Source organism: Nicotiana tomentosiformis, chromosome 12, assembly GCF_000390325.3.
Source record: "Nicotiana tomentosiformis chromosome 12, ASM39032v3, whole genome shotgun sequence".
Taxonomy (NCBI): Eukaryota; Viridiplantae; Streptophyta; class Magnoliopsida; order Solanales; family Solanaceae; genus Nicotiana; species Nicotiana tomentosiformis.
This window is the reverse complement of record NC_090823.1, coordinates 77052340-77072046: the sequence shown is the minus strand read 5'-3', so window position 1 is coordinate 77072046 and position 19707 is coordinate 77052340. Positions and strand designations below refer to the sequence as shown.

The 19707-nt window shown below is 38.9% G+C and overlaps 1 protein-coding gene across 7 annotated transcripts; it reads right to left on the bottom strand.

Moving 5' to 3' along the window:
- Nucleotides 1-7103: 7103 nt before the first annotated feature.
- Nucleotides 7104-16037, bottom strand: LOC104105197 (actin-related protein 3). Of its 7 annotated transcripts, none has more exons than XR_011412575.1 (9): nt 15530-16037; nt 14667-15132; nt 10214-10360; nt 9196-9288; nt 8822-8941; nt 8413-8523; nt 8103-8228; nt 7873-8036; nt 7104-7792 (listed from the first exon to the last, which is right to left on the bottom strand). XR_011412575.1 is itself a non-coding variant. In XM_018773812.3 (9 exons), the coding sequence occupies exons 1-9, from the start codon at nt 15577-15579 to the stop codon at nt 7712-7714; spliced, it is 1263 nt and encodes a 420-aa protein (XP_018629328.1). In that variant the 5' UTR covers nt 15580-16037; the 3' UTR covers nt 7104-7711. The 7 variants fall into 7 exon arrangements, 4 of the variants coding, with proteins under 4 accessions (XP_018629328.1, XP_018629329.1, XP_009611742.1 ...); XR_688310.4 differs by having other exon boundaries at nt 7906-8036; XR_001971025.3 differs by having other exon boundaries at nt 7936-8036.
- Between the last annotated feature and the right edge of the window lie 3670 nt (nt 16038-19707).

Sequence of the window (19707 nt, the reverse complement as noted above, 5' to 3'; positions counted from 1 at the left end):
AAACCGGTTCAAGGGGAAAAGAGTGTAACGCGTGCTTTTAAGCCTAAAAGTTGCATTATTCCTTGAACGTTAGCCGTAGGTGTTAGTCTAATCCGCAATAGATATTAGGGCCTCAACATCGTAGACCAACGAGAACGGGTAGGCCCGGTGTTGGATTTTGAGGTAGTTCGATATGTCCATAAGACTTCGGGCAAAATTTCCTTCCACTTTCCTTTGGCGTCGGTCAACCTCTTCTTGAGGTTTTGGAGTATGGTTTTGTTCATGGACTCCGCTTTCCCATTCTCACTAGGGTGATAGGGTATTGATAGGATCCTTTTGATCTTATGGTCCGCGAAGAATTTGCTCACTTTTCTACCGATGAACTGTTTCCCATTGTCGCACACGATCTCGGCCGGCATTCCGAACCGGCATATTATGTAGTCCCAAATGAAATTAATAACTTCCTTCTTCCTGACTTTTTTAAATGACTGGACTTCCACCCATTTAGAAAAATAGTCAGTCATAAATAATATAAATTGAACCTTACCAGGCACCCATGACGGGGGGGCGACGATGTCCATTCCCTATTTCATGAATGGCCAGGGCGATAAGACCAAATGCAGCAGTTCCCTGGGCTGATGAATCATCAGAGCATGCCTCTGACATTCATCGCATTTTCGCATGAACTCCTTCGCGTCTTTTTCCATGTCGATCCCGTAGTAGCCGGCTCTGATTACATTCCGAACCAATGATTTGGTGCCCGAATGATTTTCGCAGGTGCCTTCGTGGACTTCCCTCAAAACGTACTCGATATCTCCCGGTCCTAGACATATGGCGAGTGGGCCATCGAATGTTCTCCTGAATAGGGTACTGTCTTCGGATAAGCTGAACCGGGCCGCCTTTGTACGCAGAGCTCTCGATTCTTTAGGATCCGAGGGTAGTTTACCGGTCTTCAGGTAATCTGTATATTTGTTTCTCCAATCCCAGGTTAAGCTTGTCGAATTTATATCGGCGTGGCCTTCTTCCACTACTGATTTCATAAGTTGTATGATCATTCCCGAGTTGAATTCATCGTCGCCGACCGGCGATCCTAAGTTAGCAAGAGTATCAGCCTCGCTGTTTTGATCCCGAGGTACATGTCGCAAAGTCCATTCCTTGAACCTATGTAATGTCACATGTAGCTTATCCAGGTACCTTTGCATCCGTTCTTCTTTGACTTCGAACTTTCTATTGACCCGGTTCACCATAAGGAGGGAATCGCACTTAGCTTCGATCACCTCGGCCCCCAAGATTTTAGCCAGTTCAAGACCTGCAATCATGGCCTCATACTCGGCCTCTTTGTTAATAAATTTTATAGTTCTAATAGATTGTCTAACCACGTTATCCGTCTGTGGCTTCAACACGATGCCAAGCCCGGACCCCTTTGCGTTCGAGGCACCATCCGTAAAGAGGGTCCAGATTTCGGAGGAGGTCCCCGAGTTCAACAACAACTCCTTCTCAACCTCAGGAATTAGGGCTGGCGTAAAGTCGGCCACAAAGTCCACCAAAAATTGAGACTTGATGGCGGTTCAGGGTCGATATTCAATATCGTACCCACTAATTTCCACGGCCCAATTGGCCAATCGTCTTGAGAGTTCGAGCTTATGCATTATGTTCCTCAACGGGTAAGTAGTCACGGCACATATGGGATGACATTGAAAATACGGTTTTGACTTCCTAGAGGCGCTTAGCAAAGCGAGCGCCAATTTTTTCAGGTGAGGATACCTAGTTTCGGACTTGCCTAGAGTCCTGCTAACATAGTAGATAGGAAATTGCGTACCTTCTTCTTCCCGGACTAGGACTCCACTTACCGCTATCTTGGATACCGCTAAGTATAGGTACAACTATTCATCTGCCTTCGGAGTATGAAGCAAAGACGGGCTCAAAAGGTAGCGCTTTAGTTCTTCCACGGCTTGCTGACACTCCGGTGTCCATGAAAAATTCTTCTTCTTCTTCAGTAACGAGAAGAACCGATGGCTCTTGTCGGAGGACCTTGAAATGAATCGACCCAACGCAGCTATGCTCCCGGTCAGCCTTTGAATGACCTTAACATTGTCCACCACGGCAATGTCCTCTATTGCCTTGATTTTATCGGGATAGATCTCGACCCCCGATTAGACACCATGAATTCGAGAAATTTCCTGGACCCGACTCCGAATTCACATATCTCTGGATTCAGCTTCATATTGTATTTCTTCAGTATGGTAAAGGTTTCCTGCAAATGTTTCAAATGGTTATCTGCTCGTAGGGACTTAACTAACATATCATCAATGTAAACCTCCATTGATTTTCCTATTTGTTCTTCGAACATCCGATTTACTAGGTGTTAGTAAGTAGCACCGACGCTTTTTAGTCCAAATGGCATTACGTTATAGCAGTAGGTGTCGTACTTAGTGATGAAGGACAATTTTTCCTGGTCGCCCGGGTCCATCCGAATTTGGTTGTACCCGGAGTAGGCATCGAGAAAGCTGAGGATCTCGTGGCCGATCATTGCATCGATCATGCGATCGATGTTTGGCAGAGGGAAAGAGTCCTTGGGGCATGCCTTATTCATGTCTTTGTAATCTACACACATTCTTAATTCATTCCCCTTTTTAGGGACTACCACTACATTTGCTAACCAATATGGTACTTAACCTCCCGGATGGACCGTATTTTAAGGAGTTTATATACCTTGTCTTTGATGAACTTCGGGTCCAGGCTCAGCTTATGAGTAGTTATCTCCGACAGAATCCCTATCATGTCGAGGTAGGACCAAGCGAAACAATCTATGTTTGCTATAAGGAATTTAATGAGATTTTTCCTGAGCTCGGGACTTAACCCCGTGCCCAGGTATACCTTACGATCGGGCAGGTTCTCGATCAATATGACTTGCTCCAGTACTTCGACCATTGATTTGGTAGTGTCGGAATCATCGGGGGCTATGAAAGACCTGGGAACTCTGTAGTCGTCGTCCTCACCCTTTCCCTGCTTCTCAGGTTAGGGCGGGACCGGTGTCGGTAATTGCTATTTGGTTTCTCCCTTGGTGACCGAACCCATATTCTTTAGTGACGAAAGTGCGGATATCGGGACTACCTCGTCGACCACGAACATCTCCTTTGCGGCCGGTTGTTCTCTATAAATTGTTTTAATCCCTCATGGTGTTGGGAATTTCAACACCTGGTGCAGTGTCGAGGGCACTGCCCTCGTGTTGTGAATCCATGGCCTCCCGAACAGAGCATCGTACCTCATGTCTCCTTCGATCACGTAGAACTTTGTTTCCTGAATGGTTCCGGCGGTGTTCACGGGTAATGTTATCACTCATTTAGTGGTCTCGCAAGCCATGTTGAATCCGTTTAGAACTTGGACTATAGGCATTATTTGGTCTTGTAGACCTAGTTGCTCCACGTCGCTCGATATGATGATATTGGCCGAGCTACCTGGATCAATTAACACACACTTAACTCAAGATTTATTTATGAGTACAGATATTACCAGTGCATCGTTGTGGGGCTGCATGATGCTTTCAACGTCCTCGTCGTTGAAAGACAAGGTTCCTTTTGGCACGTAATCTCGAGTCCGTTTTTCCCTCGTGATGGATACTTTGGTGCGTTTTAACATCGGTCCCTAGGGGACGTCGACCCGACCGATGATCATGTTGATGACGTGCTGAGGTTCCTCCTACTCGATCTGCTTACTAGATTCCCTGTTCCTGAAATGGTTTTTGGCTCGATCGCTCAGAAATTCTCGGAGATATCCGTTGTTGAATAACCAAGCTACTTCCTCTCTTAATTGTCGACAGGCTTCCGTCCTATGACTGTGAGTGCGATGATATTTACACATTAGGTTTGGGTCCTTTTGGGCTGGATCAGACTGTAGAGGTCGAGGCCACTTGGTATCTTTGACGCTTCCGATGGCAGATACGATAGTAGCAACATCGACATTGACGTTCTACTCCGATAACCTTGGCAGTTTCTTGGGCCCGACGGGCCCGTCGAAACCGCTTTTGCTCATGAGTCCTCGGTTATTTTGACCTTGATCACTTCTTCTTTCATTTCTCACGGGGTTCCGCCCGGACCCATTACCTATTCGGTCTTCATTGTATGGTAGATACCGATCCCAATTCGATTTTGGTTCACGATCGATGTCTCTCTTGGATCTGTATATAACTCTGATGGGATAAACGGACCCCGAATGGACCCCAAGCTGATAATCTTCGACCCTAATTTTTGACTGATACCAGTTATGTATGTCGGCCCAAGTTACAACCGGATATTCTATCATATTTTTCTTCAACTGCTGCAAATCCAACTAGCTTCGAGTATTAAGTCCCTAGGTGAATGCCTGAACGGCCCAATCGTCCGTGACCGAAGGTAAGTCCATTTGTTCTATTTGAAATCGGGACACGAATTCCCTGATCATCCAATTCTCTCTCTGTTTTACTTTGAAAAGGTCTGACTTCCTGGTCTCGACCTTGATGTCCCCGGTGTGTGCTTTCACGAAGGAGTCTGCAAGCATAGCAAACGAGTCAATAGAATTAGGGGGTAAGTTGTGATACCATATCATAGTTCCCTTTGACAAAGTTTCCCCGAATTTTTTCAGCAGGATAGACTCGATCTCATCATCCTCCAAGTCATTCCCTTTGATGGCGCATGTGTAGGAGGTCACATGCTCATTTGGGTCGGTTGTTCCATTGTATTTAGGGATATCGGGCATGCAAAACTTCTTTAGAATTGGCTTCGGTGCTGCGCTTGGAGGAAAAGGCTTTTGAACAAACTTCTTGGAATCCAAGCCCTTCAATATTGGTGGTACTCCTGGGATTTGATCGACCCTGGAATTGTAGGTCTCCACCTTTTTGTCATTGGCTTCGATTTTCTTCTCTTTAGATTCTACCCGTTTTACTCCTCGAGCATCTTTATAATCTCGGGGTTAGACCTTGGCGCAGCATCACTCGGACTTTCCACGACCAGTTCGTTTCTACGAGTGATTTCTTGGGGCGGCTCTGGCTCGACCCTGTTGGGGGTGCGGCTCTGGTTCTACAGCTGAGCTATCGCTGCCTGTTGAGCCTGTAGCATTTCGAAGATCATTCGCAAGTTGATCTCATCTCCTCCAACGTCGTGTGTTTTTTGGGCTGTCGATCGGGCTCCACCACAGACGCTGTTCTCAGGATCAGTAAGCAGATTCGCGTTGATGGCCACATGTGAGTTAGCGTCGATCGGGTTCTCTACCGAAATTCCGATGGGAACGACAGGTGGCACATCGCCATTGGGTACCATATTGTTATTCTCGCCGTGGTGACCGGACTCAGCGTCTACATTTAGAGGTGCATATTGGGAGTTCGACATTTTGAACTTTGAACAGAAATTAAAGACACTTCAAAGAACAAGTGTAAAGTAAGGTGCGCTATGGAAATTTATATCAAATTGCCACTATTATCTTTAGCCCCACGGTGGGCGCCAAACTGTTTACCCTCAAAATCGAATAACAATTAAATTTATAAGTGGTTATAAGGATACACGGATTAATTTGATACAAAACGATAAATTGAGTTAGATTGAACAAAAAAAGATATAGTAAATTCAAACCACGTGAGGAGGATGATTCCAGCCTTAATGAAATATTCACCCTCGATCCGGGCTCACAATGACCAGTACTGATGAACAAGAAAAAGAGCTATGAATAACAGTGAAAATAATAGTGTATTGCTTTGGGATGCGTGTTACAATGTGTTTAATGAATAGTCAGACTCCATTTTATATAGTATGTGAGTTTTACCCTAAGTACAATTCTATAAAAGGTAAAAAATCTCCCGTTTAACTGATTACTGAATTTTCGTCGGTACGTGTCGAGATCTACGCCGTGATATCCGGTTGGTCGAGGATATTACGGCCTTCCGTTAATCGTGTTCGAATGCTCAATAATGCTCTCCAAAGTCTCTTGGGATTTGGATCGATCACAGGGTCATGGGCTCGATATACTCGAGGGCGGGCATTGTGCCCCCGATGCATGACTCGATGAGTCCCTTATCTCGATTCCGGTTCCTTGCCGTCGCATCCCTTACTCGATTTATTTTATCGGGAACCGGACCGACTTATGGGTCCGGTTTCATCCGTGTACAGTATTCTATGGTAATTCATGTTGAGCGCAGTGTTTCAAGGTCAAGCTCAATATACATGCATGTGCAAAAATAAGTATAAATAAAGTTAAAGTTACATTTAATTATACACTTTCCTCACTACGTTAAAATTCACTATCATCAATTAAATAAAAGAGAGAGACAGTTAAAGCACCACTAACAATTATCTGCTTAAAATTATAGGTAAATCACTTAAGGCTCTATGTCAAAATAGCTGGAGACAGAAGAGACCATACTTGTTTGCTGGAGAAATGCTGCCACCACCATAACATAGAGATCTACCATTGTTTTAAAGGCGGAGGCGCTAAATGAGACATTTTATTTATCATTTATTAAGCCCGAAACATTTTCTTAAATTAAAGATTGTAGAAAACATTCAAAAGCAAATCCCCTAGGACTCCAACTTTACGATGTAAAACATAAATAGGGTAGCAATAATTTTAAGGGAATTGCCGTTAACCACGACCAGCAGAATCTGGAGAATCGAGGTTTCCGATGTGGAACTCTTGTCGTGTCCGGTTACCGTGGCGAATTGTGTTGTCAAAGGGACATGTGGGTGGAGAAGAGTTTCCTAGACAAATGTTTTTATTAGTAGCTTGGAATTATGACATTTTTAATTCCCTCCAACACTATGACCAAGAATGTTCAATGTAAGTTAATCAATTAGTATACGGAAAGCTATAAACCCAATGTGGTCAGAAAATTACTTTCCTACTTCCTAGATTTATATTAAGTAGTAGTATTTCTCAATCTGTGTCTTTTTGTGAAAAGAGACACATAAAGATAGGTGCTTCTTCCAAAGTGTCTTGTGGATGCCCCTCTTTTACCTTAGACTATGTTTTGATATTAAAGAATGCTTCAGGTAATAAAGAGTGAAAAGTTAATTATAGTGCTGTAACTATGTAATTTTTCTGGCACTGCCAATGGGAACTCAAAAGTACTGATGTTTCACTTCCATAAATACAAACAGTAACAAGCAAACACAAAATAAAGAATTATCTTCAGCTGGACCAAAATCCATTAGGATACAATATTCCTGGAAAAGAATAAAGAGGGTTCCCCAACAGTGAGAATAAAATGTACGTACAACTTTAGCTATAATATTTAGAATTCCAATATTTTTTTTTAAAAAAGAACATAAGTGATCCTACAATTCTCTTAACAAGCTACAAGGACGAGAACAAATCGTATGAGAGCTTATTTTCTTGCCTTATAAACTAAGTGTACTTGTGAACCCCAGACTGAACCAAACAACACTCAGAAAATGACAATTCAGCTCAGGCAGTGTTCAATTAGTCTGTGAACTTATCTGCTATTGAAGTGCCAATGAACCCTGCCAATGACACACGCAATCGTATCGTCGAGGCCCAGGACAGATGTGCTCCCTATGGAAAGAATACAAGAATCTTGTTTTCTCACAGTTCAATGATTGAAATCTACAATAACCTGTTAATATACACAGCTGCTCACAGATGTAGGATTTCGAACCGAAGCTGAGCAGTCGGGCAAGGATCAGGCTTTTGGGAGGCGAACATGACGATGAGAAACGCCTTCACTAGAGTTCGAATCATTTCAGTATCAATACATTCCCTTAAATACAGGGTTTGTGCGACATATGCTAGCTCCATATTCCTCATATTCAGCCTTTGTATGACAAGCCTATATAACAAAACAACTAAATAGGTCAGACTTCGCACATCAGCAATTACATAGAGCTACTTCAGTTGCAGTTATAAAACCTCAAGTAAACAGAAACCAAATGATTAACTTACTGCAAAAAATTCAGGAGTAGAAGCAAGTACAGATCCTCCAAACCAAACGGCATATTTCTGAATAGGATGGCTGACCACATTCACATCAACTGGTTGTGCCTGAGTGAAGTTTTTTCAGCAGGCGAGCATTTCTAAGTATCAAAGACCAAAGATTCACTTATCAGTTAATTCAGATATAATTAAGCACAGATGCTTACTTTTACATTTCCACCTAGCCGAGCATCTGATGCCAGAACGCGAGCATCCACAATCTTCTTGAGATCTCGTTGCAATCTTCTATGGAAGTCTTTGAACATCGTGGATCCTCCAGATAAAACAATATTCTGGAATTTTCCAAGGACATAATATCACATCCACATTCAAAGGGAAAATTTCAAAGAGCATGACATCGAGATCTTTAATGATTTTTAGCTCAGCCACATAAGGGAAACTTTTGTACTGGTCACAAAATGCTGGATCACTTGATTAGCAGAAATCTTACCAAGTTAATCGACGAAATAACTTTACCTTATATAAAGCTCTTCTTGTGTCTATAGGCGCAGACTGAATACATTTGTCTATCACATCAGGTAAAGGAGTTGTAAAATCACTGTTATACATCTCGGGATTGAAGAAAACCTGCAAAAACCCGAAAAGCATTAAAGCAGAAAGACGTTCACCCAACCTAGCGATAATGCATCAGAAAGCAATCACCCTACAATCCCTGTTTTCTTATTTAGCTACTACTATGTAGATTATTAGAGCTTTTAGAATTCACTCTGCCATGCAGCAAAGGTGTACATCTGTAAATAAGTGGCACAATGTCTAACTCATTAACCAACTTATAACTACATGATTAGTCTGCTTGAAACAAGCTGCAAGAAAACCTTGGAGTTTGAAATTATCAGAGATCAGAGAGTTGGAGCACAAAGCAAACCTCGGGACCAAGAAATCTTTCATAGCCAACGTCACATGAATAAAGTGCTCCTGTCTTTGGTTTAGTACCTCTCCAATGCTTTATGTACTTCCCTGGCTCTTTGTCATGCTTATTAAACTCCTGAAATCAGTTGGAGGAACAAAATAAATCACAAGTGACCCTCGGTTGCAAATTTCCCCTCGGATATAAGAAGAGGATGATCAACAGCTTAAATCTTTGCAAAATCAGTTTGCTGTCACTCTCAGAAACGCAGAACAGATTCTTCAACTCAAGAGCAGGATGTAAGAACAACAAGCAGAGTAGGGATTATAAGAATGAACTTCAAACTTCTAGTTTTCCTCTTATTACTAGGCATTGTTATGAATGAATCATACCTTGACAATGTCTGAGCAAGTGTAACAATACATTTCCTTGACTTTCTGGGCTACTTCAAAGGAATCCTCAGGTGGAACATGTTCCCCCCTTTCCTACAATGAACCAAAAAAAATTAGATTGAACATTTAAGAGCTGAATTGCTAACAAGCACCTTTTGAAAATTCAAACTGAGACCTCAAAACACGTCTATGAGGTGGTACTCGGATAAAGTCAATTGTGCAAGCTTTAGAACGATTGCCCACGAGTGAAGGACATGTGGAAACACTAGACAAACCCGATTTTGGAATCAAAACTCTGAAGGAGTAAAACGAGGTTCATAGCATGAATCAGCTAATGTAGCGATACTTCTATTAGTGAAAATAAATTGTAGGTTTAGCAATAGAGGATCAGTCGGAGATTGATGATAAAAGATGTCTTTCTACAAATCTTCCAAGATAACACTTGCTACAGCAACTAACAAGGCACTCTTCCAAACATAAATGTTGCACTTGCATAAAAGAACAATGCTGTAAGACCTCAGTGTTATCTTTTGGGCACAGAATCCTTTGATCATTACTGAGGATGAGCAAACAAAGAGGAGATAAACAGTGCACAGCCATCCTGTCTTCACATAACGAACAAATCTTGAAACTACGTATTGCCAGTCTCACCTTAATCACTCCAAGTAGAGGAGCTTGCACACTATGGAAGATATTTCCCCCTTCTACAATTAATCAATTAAAGAGAGAGTCATTTCTAGTGGTGCAATTACTATATAGTTTCCACATCTTTTTTCTAATAAGTAATTTTTTGTTTTCATTCTTTGGATCCTTTTTGAACTCCAATTAAATTTATTATAGCAACAATGACAAAACGCCAAATGGCAGGATATAAGAATTCTATTTTATTCGTCTGACTACATTCTTTTTCTTAATAAGTTTTATTCGTCTGACTCGATAGAAAAGAAAATTAGGGGAGTTGAATGATGAGAATAACACATTTTTTCTTTCAACCACTTCTGAGAGATGTGGTACAGACCCTCATGAGTTGTTGAATGAAGAGTGTAACATCTTTCCCAGCAATGGGGATTGACTTAATGCTACTCCCAATAACATAACCTTCAGCAACAGGTACGACATGAGTAGCACCATCTCCAATATCCACTATGACTCCAGTCATTTCACACTAAAAAAGGACAAGTAATATCTGATTAGTATATCAAGAAATATTATGGATCTCATAAAACATCAGTCAGGAAGCAGATGAAAAATAAATATACAAAACAAGCAAATACTAGATGTATCAACAACAGAATGTCACCAAACATCTTGCAATTCTCTTCATAGCTCAAGAAAAAGGTAAAAAAGAATATCTAGGTCTAACTGAAGATGCGACATGAGCTTGTTAGGACCTTTAGACGATGGTTCTTCAATGATAGCCTCAAAGTTTGATGACGATTACAGCTAGACTCCTTTCAGGTTCCTAGTATGACATTATCTTAGGAATTCTTCTCCATCCCTATGTGTAAGGAGTAACTTACTACGCAAGACAAGCTTGCTAGCGTGTTATAATGTTAATTTTGATGGTGGTCCTTAACGACTGGATAATTATTATTGCCAAATTCGTTTCCGGTTATGATATTATGGGAATTCTTTCCCATCCTAATATATTTAGCATTGTTGGCAAAAAATTACTATCACTAGTGTTTTTAAAAGCAAAAAACCCCAAAAAAACAACAAGGTCCACAAGGCTTGAAGGCTGAAGCGGAATGCACCTTATTTGAAATGAAGCGCATGCTTCTTTGAAATGAAGCACAAAATTTAAGAAAAATAAAAATATCAAATATATAAGAATTGACCTTACCGAACCTTATCGAGCCGATTTTTTAAATTATTTTATTTTATAAAACCGTAGGTTTCAACATAAAAATCCATAATTGTATTAGGGTAGGTTTTTAATTTTATAAAGAAAATCGAAAAAAACCTAACTGGATAAATTTGTATGAAAAAATATATTTTATATATCAAGTTTAAAAATAACGGAACATTAGAAATTTTTTTCCATGGGCCTTTGGGTGGATTCGGATGGAAACTGCTACAAATAACACTCACACATACTAAGCTACTATTGAAAATAAAGTAGTTTCGGCAATTTTTAGCAGCAAGCCACCATGGTATGTTTTCTCCTTTTTTTCTTCCCCTTTGATATTTGTGATTTTTGAGTCAAATATTAAGTCTATATTTATTTTTCAAAAATTCAAGTAATGCCACATGTTATTTTTTAAGATTTTATGTCTTTTGAGCTGCAAATTTTTTGTTAGCAACACAGTAATAAGTATAAGATAGACCAATAGTTTTTGATAATGTCTGTTAGAAGTGCACATCTTGTGTTGTTGCAATATTTGCCATGTAAATCAAAACCTTTCTGGGCGTTGCATGTATACAAGCTCTTGTAGTAAAAATTGTACTCAACGAATACATAGTAGTTATATACTTTATGTGTTATATTAAAGCTTGTTGTTATTTAACATAGCAAATGAGACATCCTAATAACACTACGACCTTATTTGTTTGCATTTAATGGAGGTCTGAATCTTAATCATTCACATCTCAGACATTAAGTGGATTTATTTTTCAAGTCTGAATCTTAATCATTAAGTGAGTTAATTTTTTTACTTTACAAACACTTAATGGGTCTGAATAGGTCTTGATTAAGATCTATAACATAGACTTAATTTCATTAAGATGCTAGCATCCACATTCATTACTAACTGCCGCCACCACCTACCATTATCAGCTACCACCACCACCATACTCAACCATAGCCGCCACCACTACCACCACCCACTACCATCCTCAACCACAATCACACACTTAACCACCTCAACTACCACAACCAACCATCCCATCACCATCAACAATCATAGCTAGCACCGCCTAGCATTATAAACTACCACCACCCATCAACACCTTCCTCAATCTCAATCACAACCACAACCACAACCACCACCACCCACCATTATTAACTATCAGCACCCACCACCCACCATCCTCAACCATAATCAGCATCGCTACTAATCACCACAAGCTACTACCCGGAACTACCACCATCAACCAAAACCACCACCAACCACTGCCTCTAGTCGGCATTCACAAGCACCTCTATTAGTCATCACCACCACCAACTACCATATTTTAAAAATAAATAAATAAAATATATATATATATATATATATATATATATATATATATATTATTGATATAATATTAGATTAATTAGTATTTATATGAATTTTATGATTATTAATTTTTAAATAAAGATAAATTTTATATATTCAGAGAGTAAAAAATACAAACAGTCTTAATCATTTAGTATTCAGATTTTAATACACATCTTAATATTCGGATGTGTATTCAGATCCAAATGTCTTAATCTTAAAACACATCTTGATATTCATATTCAGATGTCTTAATCTTTTAAAAAAAAAAAATGAGGCCTAAGACTCCTACATGACGTTTTAAAAATAAAAATTTCGAAAAGTCTAATATTAGTTATACACAATAGAATAACCAAAATTAGGTATGATATAAATTTCTTAAACTAACGGGCCGAACCGCACATAGCGGGAGCTTAGTGCACCGGGCTTCCCTTTTAACGGGACGAACCGAACCATTGACACTCCTAATAAAAGATAATTAAACTCTTTCACTACCGTTCCATTTTCCTATTCTATTAATTAACAACACCAAGATAGTGCTGACCAGAAGCTCTTAACTCTCCATTTCTTTTCTTTTTTTATTTCTAATTCTTTTGTTTTCTCTTCCTTATGTCTTGACTCTTTGGTTTTAATTTGCCTCCATAAAATTATATGGTATCCATATATATATAACATATAACTCACTTTTAAAGTTCTTGTCCAATCTTCCTTATGAACATTTAGAGCAAATGTAACATCTAGCTATTCAAAAACGAATGATCTAAATTCCACGAAAACAAGTTAAATGGATAGAATGCCACAAAAAAAAGAGGGATAGTGCACATAAGAAATGTGATTTTTGAAAGAAAAAAAGTAATTTTTGGAGTTAAGTTGAAAAAAGGTACTTAGAATTTGAAATTGTGTTTGGACATGCATTTCACTCGAAAAAATGTTGCAGTTTGGTGAGGGAAAATGATATTTTACATGAAAAAGTGATAAAACCCACCTTTTCAAACTTAGAAACTCATCTTCAAGAAAATTTTGAAAGATTCAGTCCAATGTATAACCAAACAAGTTTTGAAAAAATAATTGATATAAAGAGAAAATTTTGTATGGACAAATGGGCCCTAAGGCTATTTGTTAAAATATAAGTTTCATCAACAGTTGAGAGCATTGACACAACCCTCTCAAGTGAGTAGGACCTTGGCATGAATCTTTCCAAATACACAAAAAACAAATCTATTCAAAATGGAACATATCAGTGTTAGATGATACAATCCATATACATTATTCACTCCGATATTTGTACATATACTTCACAGTTGAATGGTTGGCGAGTTCTATTTTACCCACTCTAATTGTACTTGCACTAAATGAGATTAACAACACGCAAACACTTGTATTGAAAGCAAGAGATAGCCATCCTTTTTTTGATAAGGTAAAGTAAGAGATAGCCATCTATCTTGGCCCCTACACTTCATCCAACAACAGAGCTATAAATATTCGCTAAAAGTCGACTTAAGTAGAATTTATAACATTATGTATCACAATTCACAACCAATCAATAATGGCGTATGTAAGTGTACTGTAGATCAGCTCATCAGCCGATGGACTGCTAATTGTATCATTTCCCGGATAATGTGCAAATAAAAGCTGCCATACCATATTACAGTTATACCATCTCGTGCTCTAATTTATTTAACTGAACAAAGCAAATCAACAACTACAATTTTTATGACTAGTAAAGGAGGCAATGATTTCATATGACCAATTATTTACCGATCTCTTGTGATATATTTATACTGATCTACTGTCAAAAGGGTAATACAGCTAAAAGAATATCTGTAATGGACTATAAAACTGATCTCCCCTAAGAAGGAAAGAGAGTTTCCTGCATTGGTGCCCTTACTCTTTTATCAAGCTACTTGTTAGCTAAGAAAAAATAAATCCAAAATTTTAAAAACATATTAACAAACTTAAGACTATAAAGCACACATATTGCTGCACATATTTTACTCCTTTCCAGATGAAGCAAGGTCAATCATGAATAATTTGTAAATTTAGTCTCCTAATGGCACAAGTAACGATCCAATTTATTAGCTTCAACACAAACAGCTCATTCTTCTAATCCCCTAGAAATTAAAAGATCCAAAATTACTTGAAAAAGCTATAAGTTTACTGAACAATGTTTTTCTTTTTGTTGGATAAGGTCCTTTTGCTACCTAAGTATTATCCGGAAATATATACTAATAAACCTATCAATAGCAGAAACTTTCAAGCACATAGGCTACCAACCTTAGATGTAGTGTAACCAGCAGCCAAAGCAAGCACCGGTTGCACAGCAATATAAAGCCCCGGTACATTGAAAGTCTCAAACATAATCTCACCGGTATATTCTCGACTTTCAGGTGCAGTCATGGGGCTCTCAGTTAATAGAAAATAGTGATCCTCGGGATCACAACGAAGGTAATCAAATATACACTGTTGCCAGAAACGCTCCATGGCATCCCAGTTATTAACCTGACCTTTTTTAATAGGATAGGTAAGATTATAAGTGTTACTACTAGATTTGGATCTAGCCAATGCCTCTTCTCCAATAAAGAAATCTAGATCCGCCATAACACCTGCACTGTGCTGGGCTAGCCAATTGCTACTCTTAGTCGTGGCTCGAGTCTGGTTCACAAATGACTCGTTAACCGCAACCACTGTTGGTACAATGAAACTTGGCTCCACATTTCCAGCAAAACCCAATTTAGTGTACCTGAAAACATGTAGTGGTGACCATAGGTAAAAACAAACCAAAAATTTCCAGCAAAACCCAATTTAATAAAGCTGAAACATTAGGGGCAAATCTAGAGTGTAACTACAGAGTTCATTTGAACCCAGGGCAAATCTAGAGTGTAACTACAGAGTTCATTTGAACCCAGTAGCTTTGACTTTGACGATACATATGAGTTAAAAAATTCACTAAATAAGCATAAATAATATATTTCAGACCCCGTAATCAAATGAGTAGTCATCGAATCCCGAACTTGAACCCATAAAGTTCGAGTCCTGGATCGCCTCTGTGAAACATAAGGGGAATAACAAAATTACAACCCCAATATCGTTGAGGAAATTAATCAAATACTTGGTGGGCAATAATTTAGAGAGCATACCCAGTTCCATTGTCGATGACTACAGCAGGGCGAGAAGTAGCAGGGTCCATGAAGAAGAGAAACAGAAAGAGAGAAAGCTGAATGGGTAGTGACAGTGGATCTGCGGTTGAGATCCAGTGAGAGGTTTAAGGGGGAAGATCATGGTCGTTGAAACAGAGAAGGGGGTTGATGAAAAGAGGACGTCAAAAGAAGGGAATAGCAACAGCAGAAGATTCTGGTGAGAATAATGGAGGTGGGTGAAAGATACAATCCATCCATTTTCTTAATGACAAATAAGGAGACAAGAATTGAAGTAGAAGTAAAGAAGGAGCTTAGGAGGAACATTCATCAAACAGTTGATCAGCATTATAGTTTCCTCAATTGTACTACTCGCAGTAGCTTTTTCACTGTGTTTTTCTTTAAGATTTGGATTCTTTTATTAGCAATCAAACAATTCAGCGACTCATTCAGACCCCAACGCAGCGTTGGATCCTTAATGTGTCTTTTGGTCGGTTGTGGTACGGCGGGTACCACATTCTTCATACATTTTGAAAAACAAAAAAAACAATAACAATATTGTTATAAAACAATAAAAGAAGAAGAGTATTGCACAGAAAAGTAGAGAGATAATTCTTATTGATTTGGGATGAATTATAATGGAATAGAACTTCTATTTATAGGGAAAAAGTAACTTAGTCACAAAGTAACAAAACCTAAAATCTCTCAAAAATATAGACATGCACCTTAAATACAATTCTATTTATAACACTCCCCCTTGAATGTCTATTCAATCATTAAAACCTTAACTAAAATAAAATTCAGTGGGAACAAAATTCTAGTGAAGAAAAAGAGTACACATATCTAACGATACACTTGTTGGTTGCCTCGTTAAAAACCTTGCAAGAAAAACCCAGTGGGACAAAACCTTGTAAGGAAAAAAGAGTACAACGCGTATTAACTCCCCCTGATGAGACAATCAATTCACATCTTTGAGCCTTCGCATTCCAATCTTGTGCACCATCTTCAAAAAAATGTTGGCAGAGATTTGATAAACAAATCAGCCATATTAACTTGAACGAATTTGTTTCACCTTGAAATCATCACTCGTGATAGAGATGTATTGTCTTCATATGATCTTGTTGGAATCGTCATTTCAATATCTTCACATATGGGTAAAGATTCTCGATATTACATTATCATGCTTATAGTTATAGCAAGATACAAATGTGCACAAATTGCACTTAGGATGTAGTACTTCATGACCAAGAAATCTATATGGTTTAAGCAATTTAAATCCTTGAGGGATTGTCATATAAGTATAGCCAAATAAGCCATATAAATAGACTTTAGATTTATATCAAGTTTTCATGTCATGCCGACATATAAAATACATGAAAGTGATTGCACACACCTATTGACTTTATACTTTCGAATGTTTGAACTATATGTCCAAAACTACATGCCTTTCATATGAAACCAATTCTACTTGAATTGTTTCTCTAGACTTAAGATCCTCATATATATTTAGCGCAATCATAGACGTCGTCGACGAACATTTTATATCGGTTCCAACCTCCTTATTTTTCATAAAGACATAACATAGAAATCTCTTCATTCATATATTCAGGTACCTGAATCTCTCATAAGATTTTATGAAGTGTTATGTCATGTAATCTTCTAGATCACTTGTCTCCTTATTGTGATTATTTGCTCATCTTCTTTATCAAGAATTTTATTTGAAACTGATTTGTCAATACGCTTTAAGCGTACCTGTCACGACCCAAAATCTCACCTGTCGTGATGGCGCTTATCTCAATACTAGGCAAACCGACAATCTTAATAAACTACCATATCTTTTAAATTTGAAACATAATTTTTAAATTCATCAGAAGAAATCTCATAAATACAGATATAAACACTCCCAAAACCCGGTATCACTGAGTGCATAAGCATCTAATATGAATACAAAGTCTGACTGATAAAAACACTGTCTGAAAGTATAAAACAGTACAATAACTGAAAGAAAGAGAGTCAAGATCAGCGGACTTCAGGCAGCTACCTTGATAGTCTCCAACTGATAGCACTCTTAAATCTAACGGTCGCCATGTCCGAAAGCACCTGGATCTGCATACGAGGTGCAGACTGTATTATGAGTACAACCAACTCAATAAATAACAAGACTAACCTCTAGGCTGAAAGTAGTGATGAGCTCCGCAGGTACAGTCTAGTACATAAATAATGGTACAGAAATGTAGGCATGCTTTCAAGTTCAACAGTTAAACTCAGTACAAGCAAAAATAGATCAATACTGCATGATATGAGGAATATAATATCTCAGCGGAAAGACCTCATGTACTACTGGTCATAATTCATTCGGTCACTCGGTACTATTTATGGCCAATCTAGCCCAGTGATATTCCATCCCGTATATACATACACATCGACTGCCAATCAGTCACTCAGTACCATATAAGGCCAATCCAGCCCTGGTGTAATTTATCCCCAAATGTAAATGATACGGACAAGATCCATGTCCACAGAAATTCATCACAGTATAAATAAGTAAGGCAAGTCCATGCCCTGGGAAGTCCATCCCGAATATATAATGATCTACGCTCACATGGGGTATGTACAGACTCTGGAGGGGCTCCTTCAGCCCAAGCGTGATATAAAGCCGATATGGCCTGCTGCAGGTGGGTAGCCCCGATCCATATAATAATAAAGCCAATAAGGCCTGCTGCGGTGTGCAGCTCCGATCCGGAACAATAAAACCTATAAGGCCTGCTGCGGCGTGCAACCCGATCCCATAATAATAATAATATATATAAAGCCGATATGGCCTGCTGCAGACGGGCAGCCCTGATCCCATAAATATCCTTACAATGGGTGAGCATGACTGAGTATGAAATGTACATTTTAAAATAATTAATTCAACAGCAACACGACCCTATGGGTCCCAAAATATCGGCACGTAGCCAACTCATGATCTTTAATACGAGTCTCAGCTCAATTTCCTAACACGTGAAGGATATGCGAATAATAACATGATTCTTTAATTTTACAACTTCACAGGATTTATTCAAGTCATAATTTCTATGGTGCACATCCACACGCTCGTCCCCTATCGTGTGCGTCACCTCCAAACAATTTATATAACACCAAATTCAGGAATTCATACCCTTAGAACCAAGTTTAGAAGTGTTACTTACCTCAAACTGTATAATTCTTTATTCTGCAATGCCTTTCCCTCGCGATTCGGCCTCCAAACGTCTCGAATCTTTAATTAGCTTTTTCAATAAAAATATCCTCCGAGCAATACACGCAAGAGATGTTGACGACAAAAATAGAATTCCGACAATTGAAATCTAATCGAAAAAATAACTTCAGGGAACTTTTGACCGAAAATCTCAAATCAGAAATCCCGACGACGACCTCACCTTTTGACACGGCCACTCACCCGAGCCTTGTTTTACCCGACAAATGTTTTATATATAAGAGTACAAAGATAGAAAGTCGGCGAAATATCTTGACCAAACTGGACCGGGGACGGAGAACTCGCCGGCGACCTCGGGTGACAGAGCTTCGACGTGATTAATGGGGAAATTTGAAAATGCTTTTGTGCTATCTTTGTGGCTGCGTTTTGTTTACTGGTTTTTGATGGCGGAACAGTGGCTACTCCATGGCTGCATTTTGTGACTACTTTGGGGGTATTTTAAGCTGTCATGATGGCGTCTATCTCAATACTAGGCAAGCCGACAATCTCAATAAAATACCATATCATTTAAATTTGAAAACAAAATATTTAATTTCGGTGGAAGAAATCTCACAAGTATAAATATAAACGCTCCCAAAACCTAGTGTCACTGAGTACATGAGCATCTAAATGATAACAAAGTCTGATTGCTAAAAACATTGTCTGAAAATATAGAACAATACAAAAACTAAAAGGAAAGAAAGTCAAGGTCTGCGTATGCCAAGAAGCTACCTCGATAATCTCCAACAGATAAAACTCCAAAAAACTAGCAACCGCCGTGTCCAGAGGTACCTGGATCTGCACATGAGATGCAGGGTGTAGTATGAGTACAACCAACTCAGCAAGTAACAATAATAAATAAGGACCACCTCTATCTGTCGAGCAATGTCAACCACCTCGTCAAAGGTGGCACCAGATACCCTCTCTCTAGTCATAAGTAATCGTA